At 43.6% G+C, this 23,790-nt stretch overlaps 1 protein-coding gene across 1 annotated transcript in view; it reads left to right on the forward strand.

Moving 5' to 3' along the window:
• MTCL2 (microtubule crosslinking factor 2) overlaps positions 1–23,790 on the forward strand; it is a 579,413-nt gene that overhangs the window by 207,862 nt on the left and 347,761 nt on the right. The window contains exon 6 of the mRNA XM_086932389.1: positions 16,487–16,612. Within this exon, the coding sequence (XP_086788515.1) occupies positions 16,487–16,612 (126 nt within the window). The remainder of the gene's footprint in view (positions 1–16,486; positions 16,613–23,790) is intronic.

The following is a 23,790-nucleotide window of genomic DNA, read 5'->3' on the forward strand; positions in this document are numbered from 1 at the left end:
ATCGTGTCCTAATCGCCACCTCCCTGGTACTTTGCACTTCTTCCCCCCAGTCGTCGTCCTCTAATAGGCCCACATCAGATTCCCACGCCTCCCGTACCTTACCTAGTAGATCTGGTGAGTTGTTCATGATTTTATTATATGTATAGGACAACGCCATCTCCGGGATTGGGTCCAACAGTAATGTGTCTTCTAATGGACTGTATTCCGGGAGCTGATCTCCATCTTTACGATGATGACTCAATGCATGTTTCAACTGTAGATATTTATAGTACTCCGTGAGTACCAACTGAAATTCTGTCTGTAACTCTGCAAACAACAACACTGACTGTCTCTGCCTTACGTCTCCCAAACGTAAAATGTCAATTAGCTTCCATTTTGGGAAGCCCTAAAATCGGCCCACTTCTCGGAGCATGTCACTATTCCATAAAGGAGTGTGGTCCGTCAGCCGTACCGTCCAGCCCAGAAAATGGCTGGCCTTAATCCAAGCCTTTTCTACTAGTGGGTATGTGGGGCTAGTCTGTCCCGTCTTCCCCGTCTATAAAGTACTCCTAGATAACATTCTGCCCCCATTGTCCAGTGATCCACTCTATATGCCGGGTCATTCCTGTCTTCAAAGACCCAATCATTAATTACCATGAGTTGTGAGGCCCAGTAGTACTTCTGGAAGTCAGGTATGGCCAAACCCCCCTCCTACACCCCAATCTGCATTTTGGCTAGTGCTATCCTTGCCCCTCCCCTTCCCACTGTAACGTTCTTAACTCATTATCTGTGTCCCTGAAGAATTTATCTGGTCCTTGACAAGGGGTATTTTGTAGGACATATAGTATCTGAGGTAGAGACATCATCTTGAAGAGCACCGCACGTCCCATCAGGGAGATTGGTAGTTTCCGCCAGTTTGCAACTTCTCTCTTCGAACGATCCAGCTGTAGCTTTAGATTCCCTGTTATGAACGCTGCCGCAGATTTTTAGATTAGAATGCCCAGGAATTTCAAAACTAGTCCTAGTCTGGAATTTGGAGTCAGCACCCAGGTCTGGCGGTGACCCATCTGACAGCATATATAAAAGGGACTTGTCCCAGTTAATCTGATACCCAGAGTACCCCTGGAACAACCCGAAGATCTGGATTATAAAAGAGGATGTCGTCGGCATACAATTATATCTTCTACTCCCACTGGTCGCCCCCCGTATGCCTGATGCAATCGGATCCCCTCCGACCCACGCAGCCAAAGGCTCGAGTGCCATTGCAAACCGAATCAGCGAAAAGGGCATCCCTGTCTTGTGCCCTTTCACAGAGTGAAGGATCGAGACACAGCGCCATTGACACAAACCCTTGTCATAGGTTGGGTATATAGCAACTGAATCCATGAGTTGAACCGTGGTCCAAAGCCGAATCTCTTCAAGACCTGGAATAGATAGTTCCATTCTATGCTGTCAAACGCCATCCGAGCGTCCAGTGACAGCAGGGCTGACTCCACCCCGTATTGGTTTTAACCAGATGCATGACCCCATACAGTCGTCGTAGGTTGAGTCTGGTGCTTCGGCCAGGCATGAAGCCCGACTGATCCGGGTGGATCAGAGTCAGAATGGGCACCAGAAGTCTATTGACCAAAACTTTAGCCAGAATTTTGACTTCAAGGTTTAGCAACGAGATCGGTCGATACTAACCACGCCGGTCCGTCGGCTTACCGGCTTTGGGGATCACAACTATCGTCGCAGTTCCCTGATCAAGTGGCTGCAACCCACCGTCCCTCGCCTTGTTGAACATGGCTAGGAGATACGGGGCTACCGTGTTGGCGGTGCATTTGAAAAGTGCCTCCCCCCCCCCCCCCTGCAAGTCCTGTATAGCTTCGACTATTTCTTCTTTCGTGAGATCCCTATCTATCGAGTCTCTATCATCGTCCGCTAGCACTGGGAGACGCATCTCCGCTAGAAGTTTTTTTACATTTTTTTAACAAAACGTTAGAGACAAACAGTGGGAAAGCTACCTGCTCTATTGGTTTTGCCAGTGCTTGTTTAAAGCGATTGACAGTGTCCTTCAAGGAGATAGCACAGGTCACATTTTTCGCCCAAGTCCTTTGAGAAACTGGCTGGATCAGGGGTATATTTAATTCCAGAGTAAACAAGCACAATAACTGTTCCACTGCAGCTAACAGACCCTGCATCCTCACTAGCTCAAGAGATATAGAAGACCTTGAGTTATGAGACAAGTTCAGTGAAACAGAAGGACAGCATTCTGTATTTCTTTAAATAACTTGCCATACATTTCTTTCCTGGCAAAGCATTAGCTTTCATTAGGTCCTAACTGACAGAGGAAAACAGATTCTGCCTGGGTCAGATACAGAAGGAAGGATAGCTCCAGGCAACGGAAACCGGATGGGGAGATCCTGGGCTGTTCGTCCTCATGCAGCACCAGTATGAGGTGCCAGCGCATAAGGTTGAACAAATTGGTATGAGAAATTGGATTTGGTACTAGGGGGTCTGTCAGATTCAGAGTCCTGGTAGCCATAACATTAGAAGTATTGGCATTTCACACTTTATGAATAATACTGTTGCTTACTCTCAACACTCAATCTTGTCAAAAGGCACAGAATGATCATCATTAATCTGTAGTATGCTGGGTTTCCAAAAAAGCAGTGGCCTACCACCTAAATGTAGGTTTGTCAAATATGGCTATGTAATGCATTTTGCTACTTTCTGTTGTATAGTTAAAATTAAAAAATATAGCATTGTAATAATGTAGGAGGCTGGATTAGTATATAGTGCACTCTAATTTAAGTGATGCACCTTACACTAATCCAGGCAACCATTATGGTGATTTTAGTGGTCTTTGATAACCATAAAAAGCTCTCAAAGTGGTAGCTGTGGGGAGCAGGCTTATCTTAAAGGAGTATTACGCAGCTTCTTCTACCAGTTTAATCATGTAGTGTAGGTTAAAAAAACCTAGGCAGTGTTTATATAAAAATACTTCTATTTATTACACAACACTCACTAACACATTGATATATCTCCTACCTGTAGACATCAACACAAACACACACAATTGCAATACGGAAGTAGCACAACATACTGTGGGTTCCAGGGAGAGAACAAACCATATATTAAGAAAGTGGAATGCGAACTGCAGGAGAGGACGGGACTTGGACTAGAAGACGCAGAGGAGCCGGGTACACAAGGAACCACCCTAGGCAAATACCAAGGAACCACAATGAGGCTGTGTGCAGAGTGGGAGCACAGCTGAATGCCCAATGGAATTCAAAGGAGAAGTTGCGGTTGAGGTTTTACAGAAGAAGGACCCTTCCTAGTGGACCCCGAAGAATTCCCCTTGGACTGAAGGTTGAAAAGCCACCCCACCTGTGGATGCCTCGAAGACCAGGTTACCTACATCAGGGAAGCCAGGTGCATAGGGGTGAAGAGATATCATATACCTCCGTAGACGACAACGGAAGACTTGGAGAAAAGTGCCTCTGAAAAAGAAGATGAAAAGACTGTTGAAATCCAAGTGTGGGTTCTGGAAGTGAAGCATCTGCAAGCAGAGGGGACAGAGTCTGTGCCACACAGGAGTGACCAGAAGGCATGGAAGAGCAACGCCCACTGATGTTGGACGGCTAAGAACGAGTTGGCGGTGACCTTGTCGCTGCAGCTGTTAGGGCCAGGCGATGCTGAGGCAGACCAGGAGCTGTGCACGTACAGTCCCACATCGGATGTCGGTGACCAGGGCGTTGGCGTCCGGTGGGAGGACCAACAAGCTGTGGTAGCCGCAACTGACGTGTAGACCACAAGCAGGAGAGTCAGAGCAGGCCCCCTAGCAAGCAGGGAAGCCCATTGAAGAAGGTGAACACCAGGCAGGAAGACCCATAGGCCGAAGGCACAGGAGTCGAAAGAGGACTTCGAGTAGCTCACCAAGAAGGAAGGCACACGGTGCAGACGATGTGGTGAGAACGCTGTACTTGGCTGGAAGAGATGCTGGAGCTTCTTGTAGCCCGAAGATCTCTGGAGTGCAGAGCCAACAAGCCTTGGCAACGACAAGTCGACGTGGTGCACAAGGGTTTAGTCCCAGCAGTTCAGACAAGGGATACGGGCCTCAAATTTGCAGAGAGGACAGGTCAGGCCTTGAGGGAGTTGCAGAACCACCACCTGTTTTGCTGAGACTTACGAAGTCTATGGGATGTCAAGAGCAGCAGACCAGTCAGCTTTTTTTGCAGTGCCTCAGATGCAGAGGAGTGACTCCTTCACTCCAAGGGAGGTTACTTTGGGTGTCCTTGATGACCACAGGTCTGTTGAAGATCTTGGAAGAAGCACAGACCCAGATGACGAAGAAGACTTGAAGAACAGCGAGACAAGGAGCAGCAGGGGTTTTCCTTGATGCAGTCTCGGTTCCAAGTGAAGTCCAAGTGTTCAGACGGACGAAGAGTGACGTGGTTTCAGGCTTGAGTCTCGTCCAATGACAAATCTAAGGAACCACCCACAAGTAAGCCCTTAGGTACCTTTGGGAAAGGGTTGGAATGACTCAGGGGGTCCCTCTAAGAGGAGGGTCTGGATAGAGGGAAGTATACTCCCATAGCCTTCGTCCAGTTTCACGCCATAGCGGGAGCCAAAGGCTCTCTGAACTAGCTCAAACTGGAGTATGTAAAGAGGTCACCAAATGTTCCCTTTAAAGCAGTCTGGTGGCGCTGGCAATTGCCCCCACCCCAGCCCCATACACTAAGTCATGTCTGGGAGGTGGTCACACCTCCCTGTGACAGAAAACCTATTGTTCTGCCTTCCCCTGCTTGAGCTTGGCTAAGCAGCAGTAGGGCAGAATCGTGTTTGTGGTCAGCAGCAACACAAGCTTGCTGTTAGACCCTGAAAGACTGTTACCAGTAGTACAGTGGAGTACCCCAAGGGAGCCCCTCAGTACATGGGATCATACTTCCAATACTGGAATGGGGGTTGGGGTATGATTCCAACATGTTTGATACCAAACATGAGCGGGTTTGTTGCAGCCTTATTATAGTTAGACATTTCGTAATGACGGGTGTTCAGTATATGTATTTGAATGGCTGACGTCACTTACAAAGGCAGGAGAATCTACTCTGGGGTTTGTAGGGGGTGCCTTGTTCATGCAGGGGCACATTCACACTTCTAACCAAGCACCCTACCCTCAGGACTGAAGAGCATGCCATAGGGGTGACTTATAGGTTTTAAGTGCAGTGACCTCAGATATAAGGAAACCTATATCTGTTGTGAGAAGTGCAAGCACCAACTCATAGAGGCTGCAATGGCAGGCCTCTAGTCACAGTTTAAGTGGACTCCCATGGGTGGCAAAATACATGCTGCAGCCCATGGGAGACCCAGGGTGTACCTATGCCTTGGGTACCTTAGTACCATATACTTGGGGCTTACAAATGTACACCAGTAGCCAATTGTGGATGTACAGAAGTACTTTTTCTCTTTTTTTTTAAACTGTATTTAGTATTTTCTTCATTACATCAAACAATGTCAAGCAATATGAGTATTCAGCCAATTACTTCAAGAGAATTGTCATACGCCTTGTTATCTAGACTATCAATATATCACAGTCTTTCAAGACTTGCATAGTGAATCAATTATTCTCATTGTGCCTTCTGCCTCACATTCAGTACTTTAGTAGCAACATGTCACATTATGACAGTTTCCACCATATTAAATCACGTAGTACATTACTCAATCAAAGACCTGATAAGATGAGCAGTATAGTGCAAACAAGCGGGGTTCAGCGTGTATGCCTTTACATTTTACCCAATCCCTGTAGGTACAATACCCTTTTCTTTCTGCGTGGCCGGGTCAGCCTGTTGTGCGTTCAGATAGCGTCTAAACGGTGCCCATATATCTTTGGGACGGGAAGCCGGAGCGGTCGTGGCCGCATATAACTCGCTGTTCATAGAACAAGTGGCTTTCCTCCCACCCCAATGTATTGCCACTTCCCTATGAGCTAACAATAAGCTGATAGCGGCAAATCTATGGATATTCGGGGGAAATTGCGCTACGCAACCCAACAATGCGATTTCGGGTAGGGGTGACACGTGTACGTTCACCATTTTGCTTGTAACCTTATGCACTAGCACCCAGAATGCAGATATCTGTGGGCAGGACCATGCCAAATGGGCAAAATCTGCACCGAGGGCATTGTGTTTTGGGCAGCGATGTGATCTAGATGGATCCATTCTATGGACTTTAGCTGGAGTCATGTATGCCCTCCCTAAAAATTTAAAAAATATTAATTTATGACGGCTATTGATTGAGACTTTTTGGGTGACAGAGCAGCAGAAAGACCATTGTTCATCCGAAATCGGGGATCCTTCTTCCCATGCACGTCGTATTTTATCATCTGCCACTCGGATAATCTCTGCACAAGTTTTGTAGAGCTTGGATATCAAGTGCATTCCTTTCTCACTTTCAATCACAATGGTAAGTGGAGAAAATTACGGGGGTTCTAACGGGAAAGTGGGGGTGATAGTGCGCCTATCCATGAATGTAGGGTCGGGAAATCTGGATTAGTCACTTGGATCAAAAACATGACCATCTGGGAACAAGTCTCATATTTTTGTAATATTAAATTTGGATTAATGTTTCCCTCATAATAGGAAGCCATCTAGCGTTTGGGAGAGACAATACTGAGGAATATATTGTAGCTGTGTAGGTGATACAACATAGTTTTTCCCATGCCCAGCGGGTCGTGGATACTGGTTGGATATCCCTGGGGTCCCTGGGAAAACCTGTGGGTAAGACAGATTTCAATGGGTCTGGGCGGACCAAATTTGATTCTGGACGGAGATAGGGAATTCTGGTGTAAGGGTGATACCACGATTGAGCAAAGCTGCACTGGGCTACTAAATAATATAGTTTCAAGTCTGGTACACCGTATCCCCCGTCACAGGGTAATGTCATAATCTGCCATCTAACCCTTGCATTTCCATTGCCCCAGACCAGTCGTGTTAGATGAGAATTTAGCGTTGCAAAAAAAGTATTCGCCAGGGGAATTGGAATATTGTTAAATAAATATAAAAAAGTTGGGAGTACAACGATTTTGATAAGGGCCACTCTGTCTGCTAGTGACAAAGGGAGTTTGAGACATTTATCTATTTGTGTCTCTATTGTAGACACGGCATGTCCGTAGTTCAGTCTTATAATTTGCTCCGTGTCTAGATGTATATGTATTCCCAAATACTTCACTGATTCCGTGCACCATTCAAATGGAACTCCAGATCCCATCTATTTGTACTTGCCGTAAGAGGAAAAAACACTGACTTATGCCAATTTATGCCCAGGCCAGAGAACCTGCCAAAGCTCAGAATTTCCCTAAGTAGAGGGTCACGGTTGTTTTGTGGGTCGCGAACATACAGTATTGTATCGTCTGCGTATAGTGATACCCGCAGAGGGCCTGTAGTGAATTGCAATCCCCGTGTAGGTGTTTTTCTTGGAAATGGCGCATTAGTGGGTCCATAACTAGAATGAATAACAGGAGGGTCAGTGGGCATCCCTGCCTTGTTCCTCGGGAAAGGGTGAAGGGAGCAGTTAACATGCTGTTCTGTCTCAAACGGGCAGTGGGCTGGCTATACAATAAAGTTGTTGTGGCCACAAACCCGGTCGGCATTCCCATACGGTGCATAATAGAGATAATGAAAGGCCATTCCAAAGAATCAAATGCTTTTTCGGTGTCCAGCAGTAATGCAGCTGCTGGTATCTCGGGGTTTATCCTGTGTATGGTATTGAATAAGGTACGCAAGTTAAAGCCGTCGAGCGGTGGGGTACAAAACCAGATTGTGCTGGTGATATTATGGACTCCATCAGTAGGGACAGTCTAGTGGAGAGACCTTTAGCCAATATTTTGTAATCTAAGTTTAGTAGAGAGAGCGGGTGATATGGCCCACACAACAGAGGATCATTCCCAGGTTTGGGAAGTAGGATAATCACTGGCTCACGAAAGGTAGGGGGTAAGAGTTGTCTTTCTAATGCCTCAGAGGAAACCTCTAATAGTTGCGGAATTAATAAATCTTTGAAGGCTTTATGGAAGGCCCCTGTGAAGCCATCCAATCCAGGAGCTGATGATGGTTTTAAATCTGTAATGGCCTCATCAATATCAGTTGCTGATATTGGCTCCAGAAGGAAGTCTTGCATGTATTTTTCCAGGTACACAAGTGCCACTTCTGAGAGATAAGTTTCCTGGTCTGTCCTGTCTGAACCCTTCTTGGAAGCGTATAATTTCTTACAGTGTGTCAAAAATTCCTCCTGAATTTCTAACAGGTCTGTAATCCTATGTCCATAGTCCCTTTGTAATTGTGCTATGTATGCATTTTGATATGGAGGTCTAATCATCTGGGCCAAAATCCTTCCCGGACGTTCACCTTCTCCATATTTCAAAGCCCTTTGATATTTCCCCATTTATAGAATCTCTTTGTCAACTGAGTCTCTATAGTCAGTAAGGAATAACAGTCTCTGCTTGCTAGTTTCAGGGTTGGGCATTAGGAGTAGTCTGGCTTCCAGTGACGCAAGTTATTTTCCTATTCGTGTCAGTGTTCTATGTAAGTTTCGAAGTACCCCGGCGTGCTTAGATATACATACTCCTCTCATATAAGCTTTAAATCCTTCCCATAACATCGCTGCGGAGTCTACAGAATCTGTATTAAGTTCAAAATATTCTTCTATTGCTTCTCGAAGTTAATTGTGAAAGACTTCATCCTCTAATGTGCGATTTGGAAACCTCCATTGTCTCTCAAAGCCCTCTGGGCGTGGAATCTTCAGGGTTAGCACTACTGATGAATGATCAGAATACGCATGTAGGAGCGTTTGGGTGGGGTTGCACCGTCCAAGTATGTCTGGGGAAGCCAACCAGTAATCTATCCATATACAATGTATTGTGTAGACCTGTATAATGGGTGTAATCAGTGTGTTTAGGGTAGTGAATACGGCTGACGTCCATTAAGGATAATTGATCCAAAAGGGAGGTTAAGGCCTTGCGTGCTCGGGGTTTAGGGTCTGGAGCGTTAGATGTACTATCTGATGTTGGATCTTGTGTGACATTCAAATCACCCCCAATTAAAATGGAGATCTGGCACAACGTTAATAGGAGAGAGAGTAGGGAGTAATTGAAATCAGGGGAATCTACATTAGGGCCGTAAACACAGACCAACACTATTTTGTTCCCCATTAACGTGCCCAGTACCACCATATATCTGCCTTCATTGCTTGCCAACTCGGAGTGGAAACAGAAAGGAACTTTTTTATGTATAAGTATGGCGGTACCCCTCGCATAATTACTAAAGTTTGCAAAGTATTTGTGCGTTCCCCAGCTGGAAGCAAAGCGATTCGGATCAGTCTGGGATAAATGCGTTTCCTGTAGAAATGCCACGTCAGTCCCATGTCATATCAAATAGTGCAGCACTTGTCTTTTCTTACTAGTGTCATTTAGGCCTCTAATATTCCACGTCACCACAGATAGTACCGAGGGGGCTGAATTATGTCCTACGTGTGCCATATTAAATTTAACTTCTTATCTATGACTAGTGTTATTCGATAATTTCAATTTTTCCTGACCGTATTCCAGTGTGTAACTAGCTGATTCACGCATCTCAACAACCAAAAAACCCCACCCCCCTCCCAACCTCCTTTCCCTTCCTAGGAGGCAGACCCCTCTTTGCTGAACAAAAACTGCACATATGGAACAGTATTATTACCAAAAAAGTATACCGTAAAATGTGCTTAAACATAACATATACCATTCTTACGGTGATCACCAAGGGTGGGTGACAACGCCCTGTCCGCCATTAGGCATTGTAAATTACAATGAAGTGTACATTTTAAACCCATAGGTGCGAATACTAGATGTAAGACAGCTCATCCATGGCCTGTTCCAGAGAAGAGTTCCATACTGGCCTCTGACCCACTCAGCGGAGGGAGTTTCTGTGTTCCTCATTAGTGCGAGCATTGTTAGACTTAAATTTGTGGCAGATTTCTTGTGCTTCTGTAGGGTTATCAAAGATGCAGGTCCTCCCATTAGCGTCCACTCTTAGTCTGGCGGGGTATAACATGCCATATTTCAGTCCAAGGTTTCTCAGGATGGCCTTTACCCAGTTATATTTCTTCCTGGCTTCCTGCACATGATAGTGAAGTCTGGGAATAGTGAAATTTTAGAGCCCTGCCATATTGTTTCGCCTTGCTCACGTGCCATACGCAATGCAGTGTCTCGGTCTCTAAAGTTCATGACGCAAGCTATTATCTGTCTGGGAGGGCATCCAGGATTTGGCCGAGGTCCAAGAGACCGGTGTGCCCTCTCTACCACAAAGTCTGCCGTGAACACCTCCCTACCAAATAAGTCTATGAGGACCATTTTTACGAAGGTGCCCATGCGGCCCATGGCTGTTGATTCGGGCACACCAAGAATTTGTACGTTGTTGCGGCGGCTGCGGGATTCCAAATCTTCGTTCTTGATCGCCACATCTTTAAGAAATTTTTCAACCCGTTCTAGTCGTTTGAGGGTCTGCGCCGTACCGTCTTCAAGATCCGAGGTTCTGGACTCCACTACATCAAGGCGGGTATCATGTGCCTGTTTTTTGACGCCCATATCTGCAATGTTTTTATCCAAGGTGTCAAAGCGAACATCCAGCGCCTTGAAACCAGCTCGCATCTCTTGCAGGAGGGCCCCTATCTGTGCTCCAGAGTCCTCTGGGGCCAACGTCTTCTGCCCATCTTCCACCATCTCGCTGGGCTGTTCTAGCTCTGTGTCTGTTACTTTTTCAAACGGCAGCAAGGGTTGTCTCTGGTCTTTGCAGCCTATTCCTTTATTCGCCTGACTATGTAGGCCCAGGGTAATGTGTACAGAGCTGAGTGCAGTCGCCGCAAATGTGTCTACAGGAGCTAATAGGTTAAAGACACTGCCCACAGTTTTTGGCCATGCAGCGCTATTTCACTTGCTCCCAGGCTCCGAGTTGCCAGGGCCAAACCCAGCTGAGTGTCCCCAGGTCAGTGTTGCTAGAGCTTCCCACGTTTGTGTGCCCTTGTTTAATAGCTTGCACCCTGTAGTAGGGAAACAGGTAACTGTAGGAGTATCCACCTCATGTGGCAGTGGAGATCACTGTGTGGCTGCATGTAGAACATTATATGCCGAATCCACCTCCGGCATGGGAGTGGGGGAGGGGTGGAGGGATCTGCAGGGGAGCGAAACCGGCAACAAGTCTGTGTAGATTGAGCGCTTATTCGCTCTCGCAGACTGTATATTTCCAGCGCTGATTTTAGCTGCGAGTATAGTCGTACATGCGGGTCCTGTCACAGCGTCCCGATGCCAGGGTCAGCGCACCGCACTGGAGTGTATATTTTTGGGCGGCTTACGGACCTCCCGCTAATGTTCTTTGGCGCTTGCCGGCGTTTACTCCCTACGCGCACCAGTTCACCCCTGTCCTCTCACCTCCCTGTATGCGATCCGCGGTCTGCCGATCTCCCCATGTCCTTTGTTCACTCTCTGGATTGTTTTCGGCAGTCGAATGCTGCCATTTTGTGGTTACGGGCGATGCCACCGCACTAGTCGAGTCTTATGCTCCAGACTGCACTTTCAGGCGATGAAGGGCTTCCGATGTTCAGGGTTCAGCCCTCAACTATAAACAGGATTTTCCGAGCATTGGGGTCACTCCAACCTGCGGGTTTCAGGATGTTTGCCTATGTGGCCAGCGGATCTTAAGAGCAACGCAGCCATCTCTGCCTGAGGCTTGGCCACGCCCCCCTATACAGATGTACTTAGCACGGTCAATTTAAGGAGCAAGCACTGAGGTCCTGATTAGCAGGATCCCAGTCAGACAGTCAAAAACATACTAACACCACACAAAAAGAGAGGGTAACCATAAAAGCAGATCCTACTTTCCTACAGATAGTTTTACCCAAGTTGCACTATAAGCCCTCAATGCAAAAAAGATAAACTACTGAACATGGGCGATGTAAGATATAAATAACCAAAAATGCAATTGAAGTGTCTGACTGTCCCCTTCAGGGGTCTTCAGACTGTGCACCTAGAGAAACTTTCAAATCCCAAAAACCTACTAATGACCATAGAGTGGTACACATCTTTAGGATACTGGGCATCACAAGGCATAGAACTGAAGGGATTTTTTGTATCATATGCCGCTTTTTTCCAATATGCTTAGGCTGTCCGGTGTTAGGTTTAAACCTATAATAACTGATAAAACCCCACTGAAAAAGAAATAGCCCTCACCAGTGAAAACATATAAACACTGAAACACATGCACAACCACAAACTAAATGCCATTCAAAGAAAGGAAAAAGAGAGTGAAAAAGTTATTTTCTTTCCTACGGAAGGGGCCAATACAATGTAACTTTGTTATACAAGCTAGCAGTAAGAAAGTCTTAGCTATCATTATTCTGCTTGAGTTTTGTTGTTATGGGATGCCACGAAAATATTGTTTCTTCTTCCTTTTCTATTTCTCAGTTTTGTGGTCTTTGGTCTAAAGATGCAGGGTTTAGAAACATGTTTTAGGTCTTGTTTAATTACGTTATAAACTGTAGAGAATCAGGAAATATCAAAATCATATTAGATATTTTGGCTGGGTTTGATTCTTTCACTGATAGGTGAAATGGCTGGTTTCATAAGAATCTTTCCTAATATTTGTAATCACATTTATCCACAGAGAATTAATAAAAACCTTTAATACATCCGCCACCAGTTTCTAGTGAGTCAGTATTGATAGTAGGTGAATTTCCAACACCCCAGGCTTTAAACATTCAATGCAAGGTATAGTGACAAGTATATGTGAAAAGAGCGCTATCACCAAGCATCTGGGATAGTGGTTAAAACATGACCACATCCGGACCCATCCTTCGCGGCTTCACCCGCGTGATAATTGCTACTCTATAACCAGCACTAACTGTCAAGAGAATTTCCTGCCTTGAGAAAGCCCTGGCTTTTCAGCCCCTGGGCAAAACACGTGTCGGCTGTCTTTCGTTTCCTGCACATGACTTCAAATAAAAAAGAAAAGAATACCAAAAAACACCAAAGATGAGTTCTTATTTCCTCATTACATATGACTAAATTTGGGGTTTCTATTACCCCTGAATTCTATATTCGGAAGAGCATGAAACCAATCACACAACACAAAACATGACACCGGACTTTTGAAAAACATGGAATGCAGTGTCACTTGGAATGCTCTGCGAAAAAGGTTATTTCCAAGTTCAACAAAGATTGGAGTGATATTGTTTGTATTTGCAGCTGAAGTGCTACCCTGCAAGATATCCTTGCTACTTGTTAGATGGTATGCTGAAAGCATCTTTACAATCTTCATAGTTGATGAGGAATGCTATTGACTTTTTAGTCCATTCTGGTACACTGCTTTTCTATGCACAGGAACTAAAATGCAAATATTTATCATTTTGTTCTTTATGTGGCATCAAAGAAAGAGTCATCCCAACTGTGTCCCTTAGCTGATAGTTCTCAGTCCAAGGGGCTATGAATGCTATATCATCCCTGTGGCACCCATTTACAGAATTTTTGCTGAGTGATGATGTCTTATTATTAAAAGTCTGGGATTTGGTATGTTCTGAACACTTGGTTAGTTAAGGGTTGCGATGGTAGTGTGGAATGGGACGATAACTGTTAGTCCCCTGTTCATTTTGATGGATGCGTGCTCGATTACGTTGGGTGCGTCTTTGCCCATTGCGTGAGACACTGACGCTGCCGATTTTAAATTGGTGCCCGTTCGGAGCCCTGGTGCGCGTCTGATCGGAGTAAGGAGAGGGTGCCGTGGCCGTTGCCTTGTATTTACAGGTACGGAGATCCTACGATGAGGTAGTGCGGTGTGAGACCATTTTGGTGACACACACTGTAACCCCCGAGGCCGTATATTTAGTGCACGCGAGGTATCTTTATTTATACAGCGTAGTTTCCTTGGCAGCTCTGGGAGAACTGCGTGTATAAGAAAATAGAAGAAACGAGATTTGCCGCTGGAGGAAGGGTTGTGGTTGTTGTTTGTTCTCCCCTGAGATGAGGTAAGCGAACTTCCTAGTGTAAGGTGGTGGTTGAATGAGATTGGAGACTTGGTCCCATTTGCACTGAATTTAGACAAGCCTCCCACGTTTATTGCAGCTGTGGACCCACAATGTGTTCTTTTGGATTGACCATCCAGATTTAAAGTTGGATATCAGTAAGTCCGTGTTCTGTGTGTTTTTTGGACTAACGGTGTGAGTGGGAAGTTATTAGAATGTATTTTTCTAAACACGGGTGTCCTATCACTATCCTTTTGCATGTTTTCAGTTGCACAATAGTCACACTCGGAATCTAGCCCTTGCTCTGTCTAGTTGTTGTTTTTTTCATTTTTTTTCCATTTTTTTTATTTAGTGTTATGAGTTCCCTCATTTGTTTTTTAATGCTTGAGGTTTGTTGGCCCTCTATCCCTCGGTTTCACCGTTAGCGGGTGGTTAAATGCGGTTCGGACCATGGTGGCACAGAGTTGTTTGACAGATGTAGGTGGTTGACCTTGGCAGCTAATTGTGGTATATTTATTTAGGATACTTTGATTTCACCCTCGTCCTGAAGAGGCCAAGATATTGGATGGCCGAAACGCGTCCGCATCGACATGCTTCAAATTTATAAGAGGAGTCTGAGGATATTACTTTAATTATGAGATTTTGAGTCATCACAATCGCTGATTTGTTCTTGACTGATTTGAACCGATTGTGTTGAGACAGGACTACCTCTTAGTGTACTCCCTGAATAAGTAGGGGGACACTGTCCTTTTTGAGTACGTCTTTGGGTGAAAAGAGTTCATTTATTTAAATGTAAAATATTCATGTTTTTTTGTTTGTTGTTAGCTGTACAGATTGGTTGTAGATATTTGTGTATATATGTGTAAATGAAATGTTATTAATGGAATCATATAAAAGCATTGATTTGTATGATGGATTATTATAAATAAAATTGATAATCCTGCTTTTGTATTAGGTATGCAATCATTGATGTATATATATACTTGATGTAGAAACTGATGCTCTTAATATAAGGGAATTTGGACTCCGATATGATTTAAGTATTTGATGATCTATCCCCCGACCCACTTTTTGCTTTTTGGAGTGATGATGCCAAAGGAAAGAAATGTGAGGATCTTTGGTCACATATTAAAAGTGATGTGAAAAAGTACACTCTACTGCATTCTTTGAAAACATAACTGCTGTAATGGACATAATAAAAAATCTAGAGACTGAAAACACCCTTGTCTGCGAAGTGTTCAGCATAATTGGTGTAGATGTGAAACATCTCCTTGAGATTAGGCTGGGCAATACCTTTAGTGACTTTGGCACTGCAACATGTTCCATGTAAGAGTACTTGCCACTTGGTAAGCAAAGCAATGATGAAGAGCAATTCAGGAACTTTTATTTTACAATGTATGAGAAATGGCTTGCAATGATGCAAAGAAATGTCCCTTCACCACAATGGCATATGGAGTCAATGAAACTTCACTATGGTACTCTGTTCTAGATCCCTTCCGTAAAAACGAATTTCCTCCGTAATTTCAAAAGTACTGCTTCATTTTTGACAGCTTCAGTAACTCTGAGGGCATAAACGCCCAGAGCAGCGCAAATTCTGTTGAACCTGCCCTGAGAATCGCAATCTTCAAGTGAACCATTATTGACATGGAAAGCTATGTCAGTGACCAGAGTTAACGAGTTGTGTACTGGCTTTTTGGTGTTGCCCATCTCAAGTGCCAATGTTTAGAGGGCCTTTGCACAGACATTTACATGGGAAGGAAAGAGCTGAGCGCACATGACCAAAGACTCACTTAAGAAGTATTGTATGGTGTAATGCAATAAGCTTAATTTGCAAAAATCTATTTGGACTTCTTATACACTATACTTTCATTGTCTATATACCATGCACTATCAGTGCAGAAAGCAAGCAATAATAAAAGCAAAACGTTCCATAAACACCAGAAAAACACTGTTTCTGAAGTTTTTAATGGCTCGAAAAAGTGTAAAAACTGATAACCACTGTTTTTTAAGGGATCGAATCTCTTGAAAACACTGAAAAAAAATCCCACCGGAATTTACCAAAAATAGAAACTAAAAACAGGAAAGCCTAAATCTGCTTTAAGTTAAAGATTTCATATACTCTTATTATCCAATTTCAGTTACTCAGTGTTTCTTTGATCGCTGAAGAATAAAAGGCTGAGTTTATTCCACTCAACCTTTTTTCACCCTGAGGTCTCTATAATTAATACAACTGAGTTTGATTATAATACACATCTGTTACCAGTACCAAAAAACTGCCTTTCTGGCCTTCATGGGTTGTACAAAAACTGTTATATTTTTGATATAATTAGTTGTTGTGGTGTTGTCTTCCAATACGTTGTGGTTTGTTGGAGCTATGCCATTGCTTGTGTTTTTGTGCCCTTCCCAAGTTGCTGCCCTACCATTTCATGAATACTATGTTGGCACTTTTATCTATTCCCTGTTTTTTTCATTTGGTGACCAGATAAAGGAGCTGAAGATGGTCCTGTCTGAAACCAATGACCGCATTCAAGGGTTGCAGGAACAGCTGTCCCAAGAAAAACAGCTGAGGAAGGACGAGTCACAGACTTTCAATCAGAAATTCATTCAGGTCAGTCAGACATGGTGATGTGAGTAGCGGGAGATTGCAATGACTCCCACAGTTTTACTGGGTAGCATGGTGGTACACATCTTTAGGATACTGGGGATCACATGGTATTGAAATATAGGGATTTTTTTAATAATTTGCCTCTTATTAAAGAATTTATATACTCTTACTATCTAATTTAAGTTACTACATGTTTCCTTGCTCTCTGCTCTCTGAAGAACACAAGGCTACGTTTATTCTGCCAAGATGTAAATCTGAGACCTTAGAGGATGCAGCCACACCTATACAGCACTTTACTCCCTAAGCTAAGGCTGTGTGGAGAGGCGGGAAGAAGCTGTGGTTGTTAAAATATTTTCCCGCCTCCCTTGTTGTAAGAAGGAGTTTTGTGCCCACTGCCAGGGACATCATGAGGTGGCGATCAGGAGTGTGAAGACCTGCTCACAAATAAAGGAGAAACCTGTGGTCTGGTAGTGGAGTGAGGAGGAGTAGGACCCCAGACTGCAGCAAAGAATAATTGTACCTCTTGACTGGGCACACCAGGTGAGGGGATAGAGTACTGGTGTGAACCAGAATGAATCAAGAGCATGAACGTGGGCGTAGAAGCAAAGCGTTACAGTGACGACCAAATTAGCTACATGGGCCAAAACATGAAACCCAACACCCAGCCATACCACCACATACTGAGATGTGAGGAAAACATGACCTTGGCAGCATCTGACACAAGCAATCGGAGAGGCTCAATGAGTGCTAGAAGACCATATAGAAGAAGTGCAGGATCGATGTAAACCTGTTCCACCAGGACTTAAGAAAAGTTGCAACAAGAGTCACAGCTGCAGAAAAGAAGATATAGAATCTTGAAAATTACATGGATGGAGCTAAGCTAAACAACACAAAACTAAAGGCTGTGTCTAAGATACTAGAGGACAGAGTGAAAGAGGTGGATGAAAGAACCAAACAAAGTAATCTTAGAATGGTGTGTCTACTGAAGTGGAAGCAACTGATACAGTTCTTGAAGAAATTACTTGGTTCACTTATGCCGCCTGGAGAATTTTTGTGCTGTTTTGCTGTGGAAAGAGCCGTTGTGCAATGCCTACGGCTGAGAGAGGGCCCCAACTGATTGTCATCAAAAGGCTCAAGTACAGGGACTGAGACACGGTTGTGGTTGTTGTTGGTTTTGTAGATGTTAGAGGTCTAAACTCAGTTAGAAGGGAGTAGCACATTGTTACTAGACCAGGGGTGTCCAATGGGTAGCTCAGGGGCTGCTAGTAACTCACCAGTACCCTGGAAGTACTTCCCTGAAATGCAGCCCAGCAGTTTGTGAGTCAGAGGTTCTAGCCACACTGAAGAAGGAAGCACTATACATCTTTAGAATGCATACTGCGACAACCTGCAGGGCTTGCAATATAACCACCTGTCTCCTCTTTCTATTTAACAAAGTTAAATAGAGATTTGTGATATTTCAAGCCTCACACTATCAGTCAAGCAGTGTGTGAAACCGACAAGATGTTCTTGCTGTGTTTTGTGTAGTGTGAGAGAGTGATATGCTGATGTTTGAAAACAAAATGAATGAAATTCTTAAACATACTTCTTGTAATGATAATTCATGTGTGTTTGGGAGATTTATAGCTTTTGGTGTTTCCTTTGTGCCAGTGGGTTGCTGTGGGTATTATTTCATTAGTCATGTGGAGGCATTTTATATTAATAAAGCTTTTTTTAACATTACTGTTGGTAAACTCAACTTACTCTTGGGGGTGGTTGATGTTCTATCATAATATTGAGTATCAAAATGTATCCAGAATATTAACCACAACATCATGAAGGAAACTGTATATAGGTAAGTTTAGTTTTATTTGTGACATACATCTGGGTGTTCACTGCTATAATCCTGCAAGGTGTGGTCACTATTCTGATTGTATCTGATGTAGACACTGCTGCAACAAGGATCAAAGTCATCAGTAGCTCTGGCTATTTTCAGTGATCACAAGTAGCTCTCATAGAACAGGTTAGAGACCTCTGTACTGGACTGATGGGGGCATGGAGTGGAAAGGAAGACAGATGGATTATATTCCTTGTCCACCTGCTCTTAGTAGAAACAAAGGAGGACCAGAAATGATTCCACTAGGAGATGGAACGGAAGCCAAATAGGAAATAATGATTTGGAATGTGAACGGTCTAGACAACTAGATTTAGAGGTGAGTAGTAAGACAGTATCTACGTAGGTCTTATGCCAGGAGACACATATGGGTTATGACTCTCTGGGACGCCTGCCTCAGCCGCTGACTCTCTGGGACACCTGCTCTTGCCACGGAGCCACAGGGGCATTGCTGCTGACAGGCTCGAGGCGCCTGGGGTCCGCCATTGTTGCCCGCCGAGAACCACAACACCCAGCATCCTGTGCAGCGCGCACGTCGCGCACCTCATCGTTGAGCACCAGGAGGTGCTCAAAAGGGGGCCTGGGCTCCCACAGCGCAGGACGCGTGCGGGCGAAGCCCAGGCCAAGGGCGGGCCCGTCCACGCCTGTCATAGCCTGGAAGAGGCTGGGCCACCCTATTAACATCTTGTCTTCTGGAAGAACATCGGTTGGACGCTGTTGCATGAAGGTACTGTGCTCTGTGAAATCCCTCCACATTGTCATTTTTCTCCTTTGATTAACTACGTTGCGCAGATAATTAACTGAGCACTTTAAGGAGATGGAGTAACGTAAGGGTGCAGCAGGGACATTGAATGCTTTTTTGGTCAGGGCTGAGTCATTATTGATTCATGAGATTAAACTAACAGAGCGTCGATTATCTATGGACCCTTTATTATTAAGAGAATCTCAACTAGCGGGTACGGATTTGAGTGTAAATGGTGGTTTACTTATTAACACCCCTACTATTCCTCCATCCTCGTCATGTTCCCCTGTTTGTACCCCGAGAATTGACTCCAGTAACGGCGAAGTGTAGAGTCGCTAGGCCTAAGGGGCAAAAAAATGTGGCTGCCAAGGGAAAAGCTGCTGCCTCCGTGAGAGGGAAGCGGGTGGCCCCTGTAAGAAAATCCAATGGTGGGGGGCTTCAGAGGTAACGGATATGGAATATGTCCCAAATAGATGTCAAAACTCTTCCATTTCTGTTGGTACACAGACAGACCCTGTGATACTTGATGTAGGCGCCAATAATGTTAAGGTAGCTGCGACTGATGCCACTAGTAACGCCAGAATGTTAGAAGTAATGGTTAATGAGATACAGGGTTTACTCAATAAAGGCCTCACACAGCTATGGGATAAACTGAACAGTTTAGAAATAGTAGTAAACAATTTAGGGAGTAACAGAGAGGCCAGTTTGGCTGATGATTTTACTGGGAGACACACTGAAAGGGTTGAAAGGGCGGATAGAACTACACAAAGAATTGCACATCAACCAAGGGAGGGAAATTAAGGTAGTACTACCCAGATCACGCAGATTAGTATAGGTGATAGAACCCAGGTGCCATCAACTGGGCCTGGATCACCAGCAACATTGAGGCACTGTACAGCACTCCCTAAAGTGGATAGGATACACGATGCATGGATTTTGAGCAAAACTGCCAACACAGATATTTTAAACCTGCCCCCTGCTTCATGCCCATATATACAATAATGTCAACACTTAGAACAAGTGAGAAAGAAAGCTGGGAAGATCTCTGGAATAAAACCATAGATTGGCTAGCTAAAAATAAGAACTTTCAATTAAGGGACATAAAGGAAATATTAATGGTCCGCAGGGTAAGCTGGCTTGGCTGTTCCCATAAAAATATAGAAGGGGATTGCATAGTGGTAAACTTTCGTCGGCCACAGATGGTTCGCCATATTTTAAATAGAAATAAGGAAATAAACTTGACAAATACTAATATCTGTGCACTTCCACTGTGGTTTTTTTATAGACCGTCGTCATAGAATTCAATATCTAGGCAGTCTATAGTGCCACTCGCAAACAGATACAATGCATTGGATGCCCAAGACTGACAATTATCAGTGCCAAGGGTAGAATCTTCTGCATTCCATCTGCAACCTCAGGAGGAAGGGTCTGCAATGGTTATTACCACCAATCTAAACATGGTTTCTGTTAGCAAAGTTAATTGTCGTAAAAGTCATATTGAACCAGTCTGTGTATTAAGCACAGTAACAGGGTGTAGGAAAGAAAGTGAGGTAGGAAGCTTAAAGGAGATGGTATTGACCTCCTGGAACGTTGCAGGCCTTAGAAGGAATTTAGAAGATGTTGTATGCAGGAATACATCGACCACAAAGATATAATTATGCTGTAAGAAACTTGGTCCGTAGAACTTCTACATAAAGTAGGTTACAAAACTTTTAGTAAATGTGCTATTTCTTCTGCTAGAGGGAAGCCTTAGGAGGCCTCTGTATCTGGGTAAAGGATACTCTTGGTTTAGATGTTAAACAAGTCGATATATGTTCAGAGGACATCCTGGGAGTAAAATATCAAACACCAGACAAAAAGGAAGTCTATATAATAAATATATACTCTAGACCATGAACAATCGACGGTAATAGAGCAGTTTGACAACTTTTTAAGCACTATTGAGACAAGGGCATTGAAAATAGTGGGAGGCGATTTTAATCGCAATTTTGAACCTCTGGCGGGGTTAGAAAATATTTTTCATAAAGAAGATTCAGCCAATAATATTCCGCTCCTGGATAGCCAGTTAGTAGTACCTTGTACAGTAACGGTTGCCCAGTTACTAAGATTTGTTTCAGGACACTGCTTGAGAGCTTGAAATTGCTGTTTTCCATCTGATAGCCCAGCAGCCCACACATTCACTAGGAAGAATACAAAAAGCCATTTAGATTATATAATGATCTCAATTGAGCTTTGGCGTATGGCCTCTGACTTAAAAGTTGGCACTAGAGTAGAGAGTGACCATTATCCACTATGCTTGTCATTGTCAGCTCACCTTTTCAATTCTGCCACCTTAAGAAGGGGGGAATTTGACAGTAGAATCATTTCATTTCATTTCATTTCATTTCAATCTTTATTCGGTTTAAAAAACCTTGTAAGATGCAATACATTCAATCATAATACATCATATCACAATATAAATACATAATAAAATAGCGGGTGGGTAAAATATCAACACATTTCCTTTGCATAAAATACATAGAATTCAATTCATTTTCCAAATCATCCACTTGAGGTTGGCTAGTTCTTAATTGACCCCACTAGTATACAGAACACTAAATAAATATACAGAATAATAAAACAATAAATTAAACATCTGTTTTTGTTAAAAAAAGATATATACCAGAACAGTAGAACAAGCAGCACTTCAGCAGCTAACAGGTGACTCAATAACATGGTGAAGTAGCCTATTTCATTAGGTTTTTTGGTTTTTCATCCTCCTAATCAAGGCTACACATAAGAGAAAACGGCTTAGGCTGAACACAATCGGTTGAGCAGTGTCTCCCTTAAAAATTCTAAGTCCAACCTTAATTTGACGGAGGCCTAACCTTTTGCAGATTGGCTTAAGCCATTTTTTCCTGGATTTAAGGTATGCTGGGCATATAAATAAAACATGGGACACATCCTCTTTCAGCCCCATCTCGCAGAACTCACATATATCAGAGCCCGCGGCCCCGGCCAACCCCTTATTACAGTTCCAGCTAGTTGTCCTTTCTTTTAATTGCAAAATACCATACCGGAACTTTAAATATAGGCTTTTGGCCAGTGGAGGGTAAATTTCATCCATAAGGGGCTCTAATTGCATAGTCATTTTAATTTCAAAAAATTTCGAGGTTAGAGTCCCTGTTCTGGGGTTTGATAACACTGAATCTCTAACATAGTCCCAGTACCTTTGCTTCAAGATCTTTTTTGAGCTATTTGTGAGGGAATCAGGATCAAACCAAAAGTCACTTAACCCTAGTTTTTCAAACCATTTTTTTTGACGTACTCTAACCATGGCAAATGCGTGGTATTCCTTCTAGCCAATATCTCTTTCAATGCTTCTCTATAATCAACCAGCTCCTCAGCGGACCATAAGCGGACCCAATAGAGCAGCGGACGAAGAGAAGCATAGTTATCTGTACGTCGAAAATTAAGATCCCATAATACAGGTGTCAGTGGTGTTGACCCAGGTATCCCTAAAAGTTGCCTAATGAAGGAATTTTCCCTCACTCGAAAAGTGTCCTTTAAAGCGTAGGCCAAAAGGTCCGCGCCATAAAGTGAAGATGATTGCACTTTGTATTTAAATAGTTCAATGGCTGGTGAGACTGCTTTAAAATGGCTATTCTTATGCTCGGACGCTGATTTTGGGTCAGCCTTAATTTTGAGTTCTCCAATTGTGTTTTCCATGTGACGTGGCTATCTAAAATAAAACCCAGGTATTTAAAATTGGGGACTTCTTCAATAGGTTCATTATTTATCTTAAAAACCTTATTAAAACCTTTATGAGGGTTGATTGTCATAACTTTTGTTTTTGAGGAATTGATTTCTAATTCTTTGTCGAGACAATACAAACTGAATGTGTTTAAAAGGTTTTGGAGCCCCCTGGGTGTCTGGGAAATTAAAATGGTGTTGTCTGCAAACAATAATGCCGGAACGGCTTGCCCGCTCAATTTGGGAGAGTCATGCTCGCAGCCCAAAAGAGTGTCGGGAATGTCATTGACGTATAGAGAGAATAGGGTAGGTGCCATTACGCACCCTTGCCTTACCCCTTTTGCTATTTTTATCTTCTCACTGACTTCTCCATTTGGTCCCCATCTAACTCGTGCGTAATTATTCTCGTGGGGTCTAGTTAAAATTTGAAGGATATTCCCAGGGACGCCCATCTTACTTAATGTCTTCCATAGGGCTACCCTTGGAACCATATCAAAAGCTGCCTTCAAATCAACAAAAGCCACGTATATATGGGAACTTCTTATAATCGTATATTTCCAGACTAAACATAAAAATCTAAAAACCTGGTCTACAGTGCTTATCTTTGGTCTAAAACCTGCCTGGTATTTTGTATAGATAGTGTTCTTCAATCCAAGTGGAGAGCCGACCAAGAACTTGTCGGGCAAAAATTTTTTGCAACACGTCAATTAGGCTGATAGGCCGATAATGCGAAGGATTTGACCTATCACCCTTCTTGAACAGTGTTACAATCTCCGCCCCCTTCCAGGTATCTGGAACAGGAGCTCCTCGAGCAATATCATTAGATAATAAATT

This window comes from Lissotriton vulgaris, chromosome 7 (genome assembly GCF_964263255.1).
Source record: "Lissotriton vulgaris chromosome 7, aLisVul1.2, whole genome shotgun sequence".
Taxonomy (NCBI): domain Eukaryota; kingdom Metazoa; phylum Chordata; class Amphibia; order Caudata; family Salamandridae; genus Lissotriton; species Lissotriton vulgaris.